This window comes from Amphiura filiformis, chromosome 12 (assembly GCF_039555335.1).
Source record: "Amphiura filiformis chromosome 12, Afil_fr2py, whole genome shotgun sequence".
NCBI classification, from domain to species: Eukaryota; Metazoa; Echinodermata; class Ophiuroidea; order Amphilepidida; family Amphiuridae; genus Amphiura; species Amphiura filiformis.
The window spans coordinates 27,099,032-27,114,335 of NC_092639.1; the positions used below are offsets into that span (position 1 = coordinate 27,099,032).

At 35.5% G+C, this 15,304-nt stretch overlaps 1 protein-coding gene across 1 annotated transcript in view; it reads right to left on the bottom strand.

The window, feature by feature from the left end:
* The window catches only part of LOC140166736 (synaptotagmin-12-like), a 47,383-nt gene that overhangs the window by 15,527 nt on the left and 16,552 nt on the right, over positions 1-15,304 (bottom strand). Inside the window, exon 3 of the mRNA XM_072190235.1 lies at positions 3,094-3,262. Within this exon, the coding sequence (XP_072046336.1) occupies positions 3,094-3,262 (169 nt within the window). The remainder of the gene's footprint in view (positions 1-3,093; positions 3,263-15,304) is intronic.

The following is a 15,304-nucleotide window of genomic DNA, read 5'->3' on the forward strand; positions in this document are numbered from 1 at the left end:
TTCACTTACAAGGAATCCGGTATAGTGAAGTATCTTATGATACAATGTCTGTAGTATGTTAACCTAGTAGTTAGTATAACTTTATATCTTTCCCACAATAGGTTTGCAGAATAAATGAACAACAGATATATTAATGCATTATATTTTTGACAGGTCGTGTGGTAATGTATTAATGATGAAGAAAATTCTTTTATTTTTTAAGACATATCGTCTACAAGGCAGTTCTTTACAAGAAAAGTAAAACGGTTGTATACGATGGACGTGACCTTGGTGTTCATCTACTGCTCATGTAATGGCTTGTACAATTACCCAGAAACAAAATTACTACTTCTTTATTGATATATGTCGTTGTAAGCTGATGCCACCGTAACCTTTCAATGTGTGATTTATACCATATTTGAACATTAACTATACATGTAGATAGCCTGCATATTAGTAAGCTACTGCAAAGACCGTGAAACATTAAAAAAAAATCTTAACATGATAGCGTTCATAATAATATGACCACCGAAATAATATAACAAATTATGACCATTATGCATGACGCATGCTTGTCATGGTCTAGGTTGCCGACGTTAGTTCATATATTACAACCACTGATCCTTGAAGGTATGCAACTATGATTTGCTATGATTACTTCATTAATATTTCACATCTATCTCAAATTAGTTTTCTGTCTTCAGTGTACCTTAACACGTATTACCTAATAGCGTGACCTTACCACATCGCACGCGACCTTAACACGTAATTACCTAATACTAATAATAGCATGTAATAGCATATCCTTACCACGTACCGGCAGATGGATATTTATACAAGATCATTGGGTACAAAATATCTTGATTAATTTTTAAATTTCTGTCGTTTATACAAATGTTCAACACGACAAAGTCAAGTGCATGCCAATTAAAACAACGCGTATGTACTATTTGGTTCTGATTCTTTAACATATCCTTTAAGTACTTTCTCAACTACATAACCCGTATTTGATATTATACATTATAATACTTCAAGCTGCGTACACGCAAGTTAAAAACCTTACAGGTTGTAGGCTTTTGCATGGGTGGATATCAGAAGGGACGATTGAGTAAATAATACAATCTGTCCCAATAAAACGTAACACTTTGCTGGGTTTTTTTTAGATACCTTACTGGAGAGATTCATATTGCATTCTATTTTTGAGAAAACCAGAGACCGCAGCCGGTTTCAAAAAGAGGGTATAATTTATACGTATCATAAGAAATAATGGCGAAAACCAATGACCGGTCGTAGAGTTTACATGCAATGAGTGCTGGAAAGAAATCCATTATTACAAAAATAACAAATATTTGTGATGAAAAAGCGGGAACAAGTGGAAACAACATACAAACAAGAAATGGATGTTTGATTTCTAAAACGATGGTTTAACGTAGCAGTTCTGACCTCGCTTTGCACAACTAAGGTACCGGGTTAGAGCCTTGTGTCCAGTTTGCGAAACTTGGTCATAAACTTACGACAGTCGCATATATGTCCTAGACAATGGACATACCGTTAAGATTCACCTATGGGTTCTATGGGCTCTTTGACATAAGTGGAATTTTAGGCACAACCTAAAAGTGCCCTCCTGTAAAATTCCAACTGGCAAATAAGGACACCTTGATTCTTGTTTTTATTTTAAAGGAGGGAACTCTCTATTTGCACATGAAATTTACCTCAAGGAAAAGGAGTCCATGTGTGACATTAGGCGAATCTTTACGGTATCATGCGATATACGTATTAAAATAAGATTAATAGTCCATTCATGCATATGCGATTGTCGAGCGTTTACCACCGAGTTTCATGAACCGGTCCCTGGTTCGAATGTGCAATGTACAGGCGTAAATAATGGCGCAAATAGTTTGACTACCTGAAAGCGCCAAGAAATCAAACCAAACAAATAAATAAACAAACAAACCCTAAGCAATCGTTAACATTCGGTGTGGCATTTTATGATCAAACATGGAAACAGATTCATGTAACACCTTGACATTTTATACAGTATCGGGTAAAAGAGGACTCAAATTCTAATAGCAACATAGAGCCAGTGGCATAACCAGGTTTTCGCAATCGCGGGAAAACTAGACACCAACAAATCCCAAACAAAATGAAAAGGATATCCGAGTGGAAGAAAATAGATCTTCTTCCTATACACCAACCACCCACAGCTGAGAGAGAATAAAAAGGATAGAAGAGATGGGGTAGGTGACATGTCTGCGTATTCGGGCATTACATTTGCGAAAACGGCAAGAAACAGAAAGTGACTTAAGTAGTGTCGTACTGTATGTATCTCATATGGAGATAAAATAAGGATTGACATATTGACAATTAGAAACAAAATGACACAAATTATGAACTTTTCGCCTTCGGTTTGAAACTATATACGATGCCTTCTAAAATATCAAATAAACTTGCACATATGGTTATGCTATATTGTGTGGCGTCAACCTTTATTTTAACATTTTATTGCTATTTACGACGTTGGTGCCATCCAGAAACGGAAACTGAAAATATACATACGTTAAAGAGCACCGCGCAACGTTTTAGTATCATGGAGACGAGTATTAGGTTCGTTCATACGGACACATTACTCCAAAACGAGTTTACCTTGACTGTGAATTAAGTGCAAAGTTTGTGCACAAATATAAAAATCTGAGAGATACTCAGTTAACATTAAAGTAAGAATTATTCACAGAATTGCAATAAAACACAAGTTAAGCTATACATTTTCATTTAAAATGAAGTTAAACTATAGTTTAATGACAACAGTGTGAACAAAAAGGTTTTGAAAGCAGACATAGGCCTAATACCTTGGCGGGTGTAAATTGCACGATGAACGTCTCAGGTTAAGACAAAATGTTGTTACTTCAGAAAGGCTTTAAAAGTGTTAGGTAATAGCATCGCTAGAAACGGAAAGACTACATTACTACCAGAAATGCAATATCAGAGTTTTGACTATTTCCAAACGTAGTAACCCAGCTAACACGCAGAACATACACATGCCCGATGGCCCCTGACACCGGGGACATTTTAATTAGTGCCATTTTTGGGCACTTGTATGGCTAATCAAATACTTACCCGTGATTGACCTTTTATCTCATGTTCCGGAAGTAAATATAACTTGACATATGTGTCGGTTGGTGTAGCATATTCCTTGTTAGCCTTTAAATCTCTTGCTTGTACAACGGTAATAGAAAGACGACCCAAATCGGCAGAATAATCAATGATTACCTCTATATGTCCGGATCTGAAAAACAAGAACAAATTGGAATTGTATTATCTTACATAACAAGATTTTGCTTTTGAAGAAAGGTTAATTGATCGGGATTTTACAAAAGAGGCTGCTCCATTTCTCACCCAACTCTAAGAAATAATAACAAGAAATGCGTAAAAATAGCAACCGGTATCTGAAAAGGCAAATTGAATCGATTGTATTTGTTCAAAAATTGGTGGGAAATGTCACAAACAAATCTTGAATTGGATTATTACTTTGCAGTACAAATGTTACACTTTCGCTTCAGTAAAGGTCAGTGTAAACTTGGTTGTATTTTGATTTCGTCGCATTATTGAAAGCCTAGCTAAACAAGTTCATTATCGCAACACTAGAACTTTTTTAATAACGATAGCCCTACCACGAAACCAAATATTATGGCACAATAAAGAATCAATGTGAACAGATTTGTATTCTTATGTTTGTGAAGTTGGGTGTTGCTTATAATATTTGGATTTCTTATGTTATTTTGGTCATACGTTAGTACAAGCACTCTTCTAATAGAACAGTATGGAAGAGCAGATGTTTGCTATCTGAGTTTGCCTACACAGCACCACATTAAAGCGCTGTAACATAAAGACCATTCGAAGACCCTCATCAAGCCAGAGGTAATAACATTGACCACTCAGCCATGCTGCTTCCTTAGTACGTTATTCTTGTTAATACAAAACGTAAACTTTTATTACATTTCCTGCTGTTAGCAAAAGAGACTTGTTATATGAGGGGCTGTTATATCTCGATGTGACCGATAACGTGTTCCACCTATGGATTACCCCAATTATTAACAGGGTATTTTAGACCAGTGACCAAATTCAAAGCAATTTAGTGTTAATATTTTCTTTATTAAACATAAATATTCTGGGATGAGAAAGTTTTTTAACACAAGTCTCCACATACATAAATGACAGCCAGTGAAAAAATATCACATTCAGACATGTCAATCTTGTGAATTGATTTTCAATTGATGTTAGAAATAAGTCTCGTCGGATCTTCTTGTAAACAATATACTATTGCAAAAATACAGGTTTAGTCAGTATGAACACGTAGCTCGAAGTAGGGGCTGTCTTAACACTCGAAGCTGACAATGATGACAGTCCAGACGTAGACTTGCTAATAAAGTGAAGTGACTGTCATGTATGAATGTCACTAAATAGCACATAATTGACACATCAAAGAGAGTTTGTTAAATGCCACTAGCTTATAAAATCACAATAAAGATATAACTGTTCTATATGGAAGGTGATCTGCAATTCACGTTCACACGTTAACGGTAATGATGACGTGTTCGTCCATATGACAACGTTTCATTTACGATTTTCGCATATATACAAGCCATGTAGCATATTATATACAATAACCACAGACTCCAATACATTAAGTGTAGCAACATTACACACATGTACGCCAAACGCACACAAATATCCCAGACGTACACATACGAACATAATACCTGGATTTGATTTGATTAATCATTTTAAATGAACCAAACTTACAAATTATCAAGATGCAAAATTAGTACGAGATTAGTCGGCCCTCTTTGTAATTGCTATTGACTATTAAAAAAACGCACTGCAAACTTTCAAATTGCAACATTCGAATGAAGGTGTATTCTGCAATAAATTGACCTTTCATATGATTATTTCAAAATAGTCCTACTTTTGGTTTAATATATGTTAATCTTCCTCATAGTAGTAGCAGTGATAAATACTCCTGCAGGCGAACATACGGTATTTTGATCAAAATCTTCCGCTATCAACTATTAGACAGATTTCGATACCGATATCGATATTGAAAAAGTTGCGGGTTTAAAAAAAGCCCTCGGAAAAGAATTTGGAGTTAATATTATATCTATTGCAGCGATTTTCTCATACCAAAGTAATGTGTGTCCTGGTAAGATACACTTATGCCTTCAGGTGTAATTGTTAAATACTTGATACACTAGTTTAACTTATTGCGAACGTTTTCACGTTTTGTAACTTACAATGGCACACTACGGCATTCGGCAATCGCTCTAGAATTTGACAACCTTTTTGTCATTATCAGTGCACTAATTGTGACTTACTAGTATTTTTTTCATGTCTTAATCTGTATGTGTCTTGCAATATAAATGTGTAATTATCTCTGGCAAACCTGACAAAATGACCTAATCAAAAGTTAATCGAAATTGTGACTTAGTGTTGATTGGAATAATGATTGAGACATACAGTGGAAGGATTAACTTAAAATCAGGTCAGGCTATATTGTGAAAACTGAGAATCAAATCCATAAAAATGTCATGACATAATTCACTTTTGGTACATGTAAATGGCAAGGAATAGAACCCTTAAAACATATATAATGTTATTGAATTATTATAAATCAGAAGTCCTAACGATTAAAATAGGTCATGTTACGATATAGGTTTGAAGTTTTCACCAACGTACGTCAACTGAAAAGAAAGAGGGCAAGGTATACCAACTTTGTCTGTCCCTGAAGAAGAGCAGATAATCTGCTCGAAACGTCGGGTTTTTTTTTTTGTTGTCTGCTTATGTGCACAGTGATTTTCATCATTGTACACTTTTGTACTCTTTTTCTGACACTTCTGTGGGCTAATTGGCAATTTTTGGCCATCGAACTTTGCCTGTACCTACATTGGTTTTTTGGTTCTCTATGTCTGCTTATGTGCATAGTGATTTTCATCACTTGTTCCAGTGCACTTTTGTATTCCTATTGATCCGTGTTGTTTTTGCAGGTTTAACACTTCTGTGGGCCTTGGAATTGGTAATTTTTGGCTATCGAACTTAACCTACTTCTATGCCTACTTTTGTTGTTTTTTGTCCCCCTCTGCATACTGTCTAGTCTGTATGTTGTTTCCCCACATCAAGTTGGTATACCTTGCCCTCTTTCTTTTCAGTTGTTCGTATATTCAAGGTATCCTCTTGTATCATTTATTGATCCTTGATGTGTTTTGTGTCCTCGTCCGTTGGATTCACCATTACCCACGTTTTTCAACTTACGTCAGTCAATCTTTCTGCACAGAACCCGTGCACTTTTAATTTTCAAATTTCAAATTTTACACATCCCTTCAACAAGCATACTACCATAAAACTTAATTGTTTACACTTGCATGGGTTTTTTTTTTATGTCAAGACTAATCTTGACAGAGGTAGTGTAATCTACATGTAAGTAACGCTGTCAGGTTAGCGCATAGATAGCTATTATCATCTCACTTCAAGCTCTGCAAATCCTAGCTTGAAGCTATGCCTGCAGAGTGCATAGTATGAGGGAAATTATCCTCTATGGGAGACCAAGTTGGATTTTGGGATATTCACAGCAATGTCGTACCCCTGAGGCGAGGCTCAACACTGTTAAGACCTGGAGTATCAACATATTACCGAGGGTATTTGTGACAAGAAAATCGCTGACATAAAACATCTTACTATTGTTCTAAAATTACATACATGATGTTGCTTCAATTAACAACCTTAACATATGCTGGTAGAAAAAGTAGGAAAACCTTACTGAAAGAAGTAAAAATTGATTGTCGGTTAAAGGTATTTCATGTGAGACTGAACGTATGGTCTGGTAATCTGAGGAGACCACGTCTAATAGCCTGTATTGAACTACAGACGAATCCCATTGTGGGAATACGAATGAGGAGGGTAAATTAAAAGCCCGTGGGCAAACAGCCAGGCAAGAATCAGTGGCTCGACAACAGACTGGAAAGTGTATAGAATAATTGCTGAACGTGTTGAATCCCATGCTCATGATACGGTATGAAATACTTGATGTAGCCTGTTTTGTATGTAAAGGGGAAATGATACCTTTTACATCTAAAATGCCTCTGATTTTAGAATTTTAGAAAACCGCCAGAGGACAAGGAAATGCTGTCTAGTCTGTACACCTTGCACAATAAAAGTTTGGCAACTTTTGTCCGCTTCACTCATTTTTTAAGGTATGTAAAATTGAAATGATTATGAATTGGTATTATTAAAGGAGATATAGTTTGAATTACACATATAATTTTAGGTACAATGTTCTTTGTACAATGTGCTCCTCCGTCGTTTGTCATGTTCATGTTTACGAATAAAAGTACATTCATACATTTTTTTACATTATTTTATAAACCGGCATTATACATAAACATTTATATGCAAAGAATATCGTCAAATATTGTCACCTGATGCCTTCTTCACAATACTACTCAACCAAGTAATATCCCACTTATTTGCTCCAAAAACCGAAAAAAACAACATTTCAAATTTTTCAAAAGTGCATATTTTATCTTCATTGATATCGAGGTTCGAGAACTTGAAAGCCTTAACTCACAAAATAATCCTTTCTGAGTTAAGGTTTTCCGGCTCTCAGCCCTCGAAATCTCCATTTCAGAAAGCACATTCTGTCACTCATATAAGATATTCAATACACTTGGATCATGAAAATCTGCCCCAAGCAATAGGCAAAAAGTTGATATATTCTTCTCGAATCATGTTATTTCCTTTTTTTTAGATTACATAAATCGGTAATTTTTTATTTTATTTGGTAAATTCCCGTGTGCGTATCAATGTCTTTGTTTTACGATAATTAAAATCGATGCCTTAAGACAAACTTGCACCTTTATTTTAATGTCTTTGCTTAATACCCATGCTAAAAATTCACATGTACAGCTAATCGGACTGGCAACATTTAATTTGGTTGATAGAATATTTGACATTACGGTACAATTGCCTTAAACAGCGGCATTTTCACTTCACCACTTCTTCCATATTCTTCATTGTAGTCCATGAGGAAAAAACTTAATCTGAATCTACGTAAATGCCAAACTATCGTGTTCAATTTGGAAAAATAACTCCCCAGATGTAGATATGCATATCTCTAAGCACTGCCTGGAAGTAGTCCAGAAAGTCAGGTTGTCAAGATTTATCATACAAATGATTTAAATGTTAAGGCAGGGTCACGATACAAGCTTGGAATTTCGTAAAAATAAAAAAATACATATTCTGCAAACGCATCAGTACTGATCTAATTTACAATCACACACACGGTGCTAATGAACTCAGAAGAGCACTAGTTATTTTGCTTATCATGAATGCATTGCTGGTCAAATTGAGATGTAATTGCCATCGCAATGGCATGAATAAATTATTTATGCTCTATATTGCGCGTTGACTTTTCACTATCTGAATTCATAATTCTATTATGATGTTTGTATAGCCCATATAAACAATCTTCCTACATTCAAACACGACAGTTATTCCATAATGAATCAAGAATACCATATTTTACCATATTTGACAATTCATAGACTGATATAATTATAGGGTCCACAAGTTCCTCCTAAATACTTTTTAAAATAAATCGAAAATATTTGACAAAATGCAAACCTGTAAAAAGATATGGGTAGCCTTATTTTTTTACACATGTGGACCAAATTTCAGCGTCACACATCATTGCGTTCAGTCACAATGGTTTTTTTTTATTTTTTTTAAAGAGACCGTTTTAAACAGTGTTAAAAGTTGCATCTGAGTCCATAGGACTCAATTCTCAAACAATACAGTAGGCCAGGGATATTCATGTGTTTGTAAAAGAAAACTTACTCTTTGGTATTCTTCTTCTTCTTTTTAAAAAGCAAAGCAGGTGTTTAATTCTTTTCTTTTTAATGATAAATGGCTGAGATGGAAGGGATATGTACAGCAGTGAGAATAGACCACATCGCCAGTAGTTCATCACATGTGAAAAGTCACATTTTAATAATGCCGCGTTTGCCCGAATTTCTTCGCGGTCGAGCAATAGGTTTGCTGGATGAAAATGTACCGGTGAAAGAAATTGCTCGTCGTATGGGAGTTGCGCCTAATGCAGTTCTAAAATTGAGAACACAATTAAGTTTTATTTCCATTACAAACACATGGACAGGCCTAACATACTGTATTGTTAGACAATTGACTCCTATGGACTCATGTGCAACTTTTAAAACTCACTCTTTTTTACATAATGAACCATTGTGACCAAACGCAATGATGTGTGACACTACAAATTAGCCCAGATTTGTAAAACAAATAAGGCTACTCATAACTTTTTACAATTTTACATTTCGTTAAATAATTTTCGATTTATTTCAAAAAGCATTACGGGGAACTTATAGGTTTTGCAAATCTGCGTTTATGATGAAGTCGAGTATCTCTACGGTAATACTGAATGGTTAAGCATCATATTTTCTTCGTTAACTGCTTGGATTATTCAGTGTTTATTCGGACGCTAGTTTCTTGGGATGTCCAAAGCAGGGTGTACGGACTGTCAGTAAAAAGAGTAATGGACATAGTAGATAAATAGCCAATGATTTTTGTCACTGTATGGGGGGGGGGGCGAAAATGAGACCTCTCACACCCTTAAATCACTGTCGCTCAAACTGTTTGATTATTCCAAAACCAAATATGTTCCATAAATTAAAAAAATTGTACATTCGTTTGAACATTTAAAATCTTTCTCAAATAGTTAATTGAATATCACCAACATGTTTTGTTTTAATTTGGTATGATGTTCTTCTGCCGTGTTCTTATACTACATTTTATGCACCTTCTGTTTTACACATCTCTGGGCACATCATACGTTACACTGGGTGCGGTTTGCTATGTGGTGCACTGCTCTTCAAGTAAGGGACAATGCCATAGAAGTTGCCCTGTCAGTGGCTCAGTACCACAATCACCGGTTAACCCCATTTATATAGCCCGAATACGGTGCTTCGCGCCTCTTCTCTTGTCGTCTCAGATCTTCTTCAAACAGCACAGGCATATTCTGCAGCAGACAAGCCGAGAGCTTCTGCTATGGAACTGGTAATAAGGTTACCAACTGCAGTGATATGGGTGCAATTTATTCATTGCAGTCCAATTATAAGGTCTGCACAAGGTACCGACGGAGTTGAAAACGTTGAAAGTGTTCTCTTGTACTTGTTGAAATTTGATATTCATAACATTGATACAGTTCTAGCTCTCGCTTTTAATAAAAAGTCTGCACAAACCCGCGAAATTGAAAACGTTGATTTCCATCGCAGACTAAACATGCAATATAAGGTTCTTTAAGGATTGGATGACCTGGATTTTAGATTATAAACGGAATGATAAGTGAAATAAAATCATGAAAACCAGCGAAGTACGGCTATGTTGCTATTCATAAGTGGTGTTTTCCACAATTTTAATCTTACTTATCAACAGCATATATATTTCATGTCGATGTCACAGTAAATGCAATCGCTAAGTAACTTCTTGTTACAATTTACGGCTACGTACTGGGTTCTTTTACACTTTACTCAGTATGTATCATGCAAGTTTAATGGCATCTGGAGTATAAATTCTGGTAAGCATTAAAACAGGGTTAATGTTGTATTGACTTCTGAGACGGTGCGACGTGGGATTGAGAGAGTAGCGAAGTGTTTAGGGAATTTGATCTTTGTTACATGAATGCATTACGCTGTGGAATAAGATCTTTCGCCACTTTATTCATTATGGCCTTCAATTATTGTGTTTAATGTATATTGATAATAAGATTTTTCAAAAGAATGATAATAAAACCTACAAAAGCTCCGATTTTTGAGAAAATGATTATTGAAATGGTATCAGATTTCTGAAGCAAGCAAACAATGAGATTATAGGCTTTTGTGCAGTTGCGTGCTTTAGATCAAAACACAAATTTTATGTTACATTGGTTACAAAACGTTATACCCAATATACAGGCAGCTAATAAATCAAGGTTCTAATAATATTTAACGTTCGAAGCCTGTATTTTATATAGGTGTAATAATATTAAGATATATTTAAATCTGTTTATCTACTGATTCTTGGTTATTTTGATTGCAAAATTATTGGCGTACGGTATTATAGGGGCTGTGGTGCCCTCGGCTAAGGAAACATAATGGACTAATGGTGCGCTCCCCCCATTCTTGAAACAATTAGAACAAATAGGACGGACTAACGAAGTTGAATGTCGGTCTTAAATTGATCTTTGAAATGATTTCTGCTGAAATGCGCGCTAAGCTTGATAAAAAATTCCACTTTCATCGCTTGGAGGGGGCACAGAATCGATGCTGAATTGGTCAATTCGCCCCCCCCCCCAAGGGTGGCCACATGCCACGTGCCTATATACTCCCCACTCCGTTCGCTACGCCATTGGACAAATTGTAGCTTACCATTAATGGTGAATCAGATAATTTAACAGTTACTAGAGAGTTAACCTAATCTAAAACATGTCAGACTCGTTCCCTAAATTTTAAGTGTGGGCAACGGGGAAATTGCATTGCCGCAAATATAAAATAAAAGTTTCTTGTTGATAATTATTAATAAACTGCGGAAGACTACATTGGCTGAAATCGTCGAACAACGATTTGATAAAGGACAGACTTTCCCCTGGTTGTGTTTTTAAGTTATTTTCAAAGCATAATACTTGTATTCAGAAATTGTGGCAGTAAAGTAATGCCAGTAATTAGATAAGCTAACAATTAGCACTACCCAAACAGGGGCAATTTTATTGTAATATACTAATATTGTTATTCTAAAAATATAAAACGAATGTTTCCATGGAAAATATATTTCGCTGTTGGCAACAACTAACAGCTTTGTCGGTAACCTGTTTTTTTTCTTCTTCTTCTTCTTCATTTTAATATCTTGCATAACTGAAGAAAAATTGTCTTGGAATTTTATTTGATTAAACAATCACAGAATTCATATATGATAGAATAAAACATGTACATGTAAAATTATTTTTGCCTTAGCTTAGGAAAGCGCGTAAGCATTTGGCCTGTTGTTTACGTAATGGCAAGGTGTTGAAAATGTCGGTCAAAGTTTAAAACATGTTAGTAATACTTGTATCAATAATGTTGAGGCATGTTTCATGCAAAATAGAAATAGAATCCGGAACGTTTATATTGGGTTATTATGCGGCGCATGTGATCAAGTACAATGGGTGGAAACACCAGTGTGAGGCCAAAAATCTTTAAGTGTAAAAGTGTTAATTGAAGCAGCACTCAAGCGTAATTTAAGTTGGGGAGGGCTTCAAACCTCAACCGCAAGTTGCCTACCGGTTCCGCACGGTTCCGTCTTGTAGGAGTTCTTAACATTGGAACATGGTTTAACCGCCACCAACCGCCGGTCAACTGTCAAAAGGAAATTTGTAAGAGCATCTAACACATAACGGATAATTGTGTAGAATTACATTAAAGTATTTTTTAGCAGGATAAATCGACAGAATAAAAAACCAAAGTATTAGATATAAGTTTTCTCGGTTTTCTCAGAGGGAGTACGGTGACTGAAAAGATCAGATGTGAAAATCTATCAATTGCACACAAATTAATCCAAATCAGAGTTTCATGCTTCAATGTAATAGCCAGAGTATGCAAAATGGGCAAGTGGACGGAGAAGTCTAATTATAAACCAACGAATCAAGTATTTTAAAGTGCAATTTCCAAACCATATTCACTAGACCAGCATTTGAGATATATATATATATATATGAAAGTTTAATTTCCTCAAGACACCGTCTGGAGTTATCATATGTTGATTCTTTACAGCAAACGTCATGTGGTTATATGAGTTTTATTCTAACTCATGCAGTCATGGTGTACCTGTAAAAGGTTGTTCATTGGCTGAAGATATAAAAATGATTTCTATGAAATCACAATATATCCGATAAAAGGTTTGTACCAGTGTTGTTAATTATAGTTGTCATAAACGCTCGGCCAAAATGGAAGTACGAGTATGTCTATGAAAGGTACTGTGTGCGGGTCTATTTCCAGTCACAACACAGCTTGTATAAGCATAATTATACAGCAAATTAGATCCATGAAACAGGTGTTTACAAAAGTAGCAAAGCTATCTAATTTTCATTTGAAAATTCTGTATAACGCATACAGCAGCTATTACTTTTAAATCGATCTCGACTGCTCAGTGCCAGAAGTGCATTTCGTCGACGGGTCCTTAAAGAACTTTAGCAAAATTACCCTCGATTATAGAAAAGCGAGGGTAATTAATTTTGTTTCACTGGTTTCATTTTCTGATATTAGATTTCATAATTTGGTCTCATATACCTCGACACCTGCTGATGTTTGACCTTTTGCATGTCAACACATTCCTGGTGCTCTGGAGGTCAGCTGGGCAGGGGAGTGAGTTTCAGGGCTGGAATTGCCAGAGGGCATAAAGTATGGTGACCCAAGTGAAGTCCAGCTGGTTAGGATGACAGATTGACCACTGTGTTTTTAAGACTAACTTTCATGCTCATGGCAATTGCCATGGCAACTGGCTGTCAAAGCTGAAAACATTTGAAGAAAGCATGGATTCAAAAGTTTTAAGGATATGTACATGAAATGGGGTAAATGTTATAGCTGCCCTGTGAGCATTTGACAATTTACACACAGTAAATAGTACTCATCGACACATGGCAGCTAGACATACTAGCCATTGCACTTATCCACTTCTGGCTCTGAGCAGTCGATCTGTCAATTTAACATGGACTTACTTACAGTACATTACACCCTCTTTAAAATCAACATGTTTCTGATAACATACTTAGTAAAACTCCCGGCTGTATTCGCATTTAGCACATTTTCCACTTCAATTTGAATTGTCGTGGCTACTAACAATGTGCTTGAACACGCGTTATACTCGTTTGGTGCGACTTTATACCGAGAAAAATTCCAGTACTCAAGATTAAAATTGGCGTAAAGAAACTCAGTAAAACACAGAAAACGTTTCCTTTCAAATGCAATATGATTAAAGATATTTGAAATATTTGAAATATGTCTGTTTCTAGACACGTGAATAATTCCCACATTAAAACAATGTTGCCGGGAAAAAGTGCTTTATTCTGTTTTTTATTGAATTAACTTCAAAATCAATCTCAACTTTTCACACCGAACAATTGCCAACAGTAAAAGTAACACTCAAGGGACTTAAGCATCAGAAGAATACATCGCAAAAACTTTGCACGATGCTACAGAGGACACCATAAGCTTAGTGGTATGTTGCTTTTTCTACTAGCAAAATAAGATCCCATCCTCATTGAAAGAGCGCAAGGTACTAGATTTTTTTTATCAACAGAAACGCTCAGACGTTCTTGAAGGTTATTCAATTAGGCAATGCAGTCACTTGATACCGCTTATTGTTTCTATACAGTAAGCCAAAAAATGAAGGTACCAGTTATGTTCACCTCATGTTATCCTAAACAAAGACAGATATGTCATAATTGGAACCAACAGCCAATAGCTGCATCTTTTAGCTCGAATTTAAGACCTCATTGGTTGATATTGTTCAAGAAATAATGACACGGTGATCCAAAAACCCAAGAAGATACCAATTTAAAAGGTGCAGTTTGCTGCATTACATCATAGACCCTGGAATATATGCCCTATTGATTTGTACACAAAGCGTTCGGTGAAGGTCTTAAATCCGAGCTAAAGAGTACAGGGATTGACTGCTTGTTTTAATTTTGACATATTTGTCTTTATTTAGGATATACAGGGGTAAACATAACTTGTACCTTAATTCTTTGGCTTACTGTATATGATCCTTGTTTTACTCGATGTTTAAAATATTGTATTTTCTTCCCTGAAATTCACAATAACCATATAGACTGATATTTGAGAAAACGAGATAATGTAGCAGAACAACATAGAAGGCGCTCCAATTCTGTCTGGGTGGCCTTGACGTCCTAATGAAATAAAGAATATGGAGATTCTGTTCAATGTAACATAAGAAAGCAACACATTGAATTACAAAATATTCGTCAGACAATTGTTGTAACACATGTATATCGAACGTACTGCTAGTGTTATTGATTTTTTTATGTTCAAATGAAAGAATACTTCGCCAGCCAGGCAGCTAAACATTTGTTTAAATATGTCTTGCTTAGAATTTATTAAATCTAGCTTGATGTTATCTATTGCCAAAAACATGACAGTGTGAATAGATGATATATCTACAAGATTCTACGCGATTCTAAATGATTGTATATTTTATAATCCTTTAAACATTTCACTTTCTCAACATTAGCACCAAT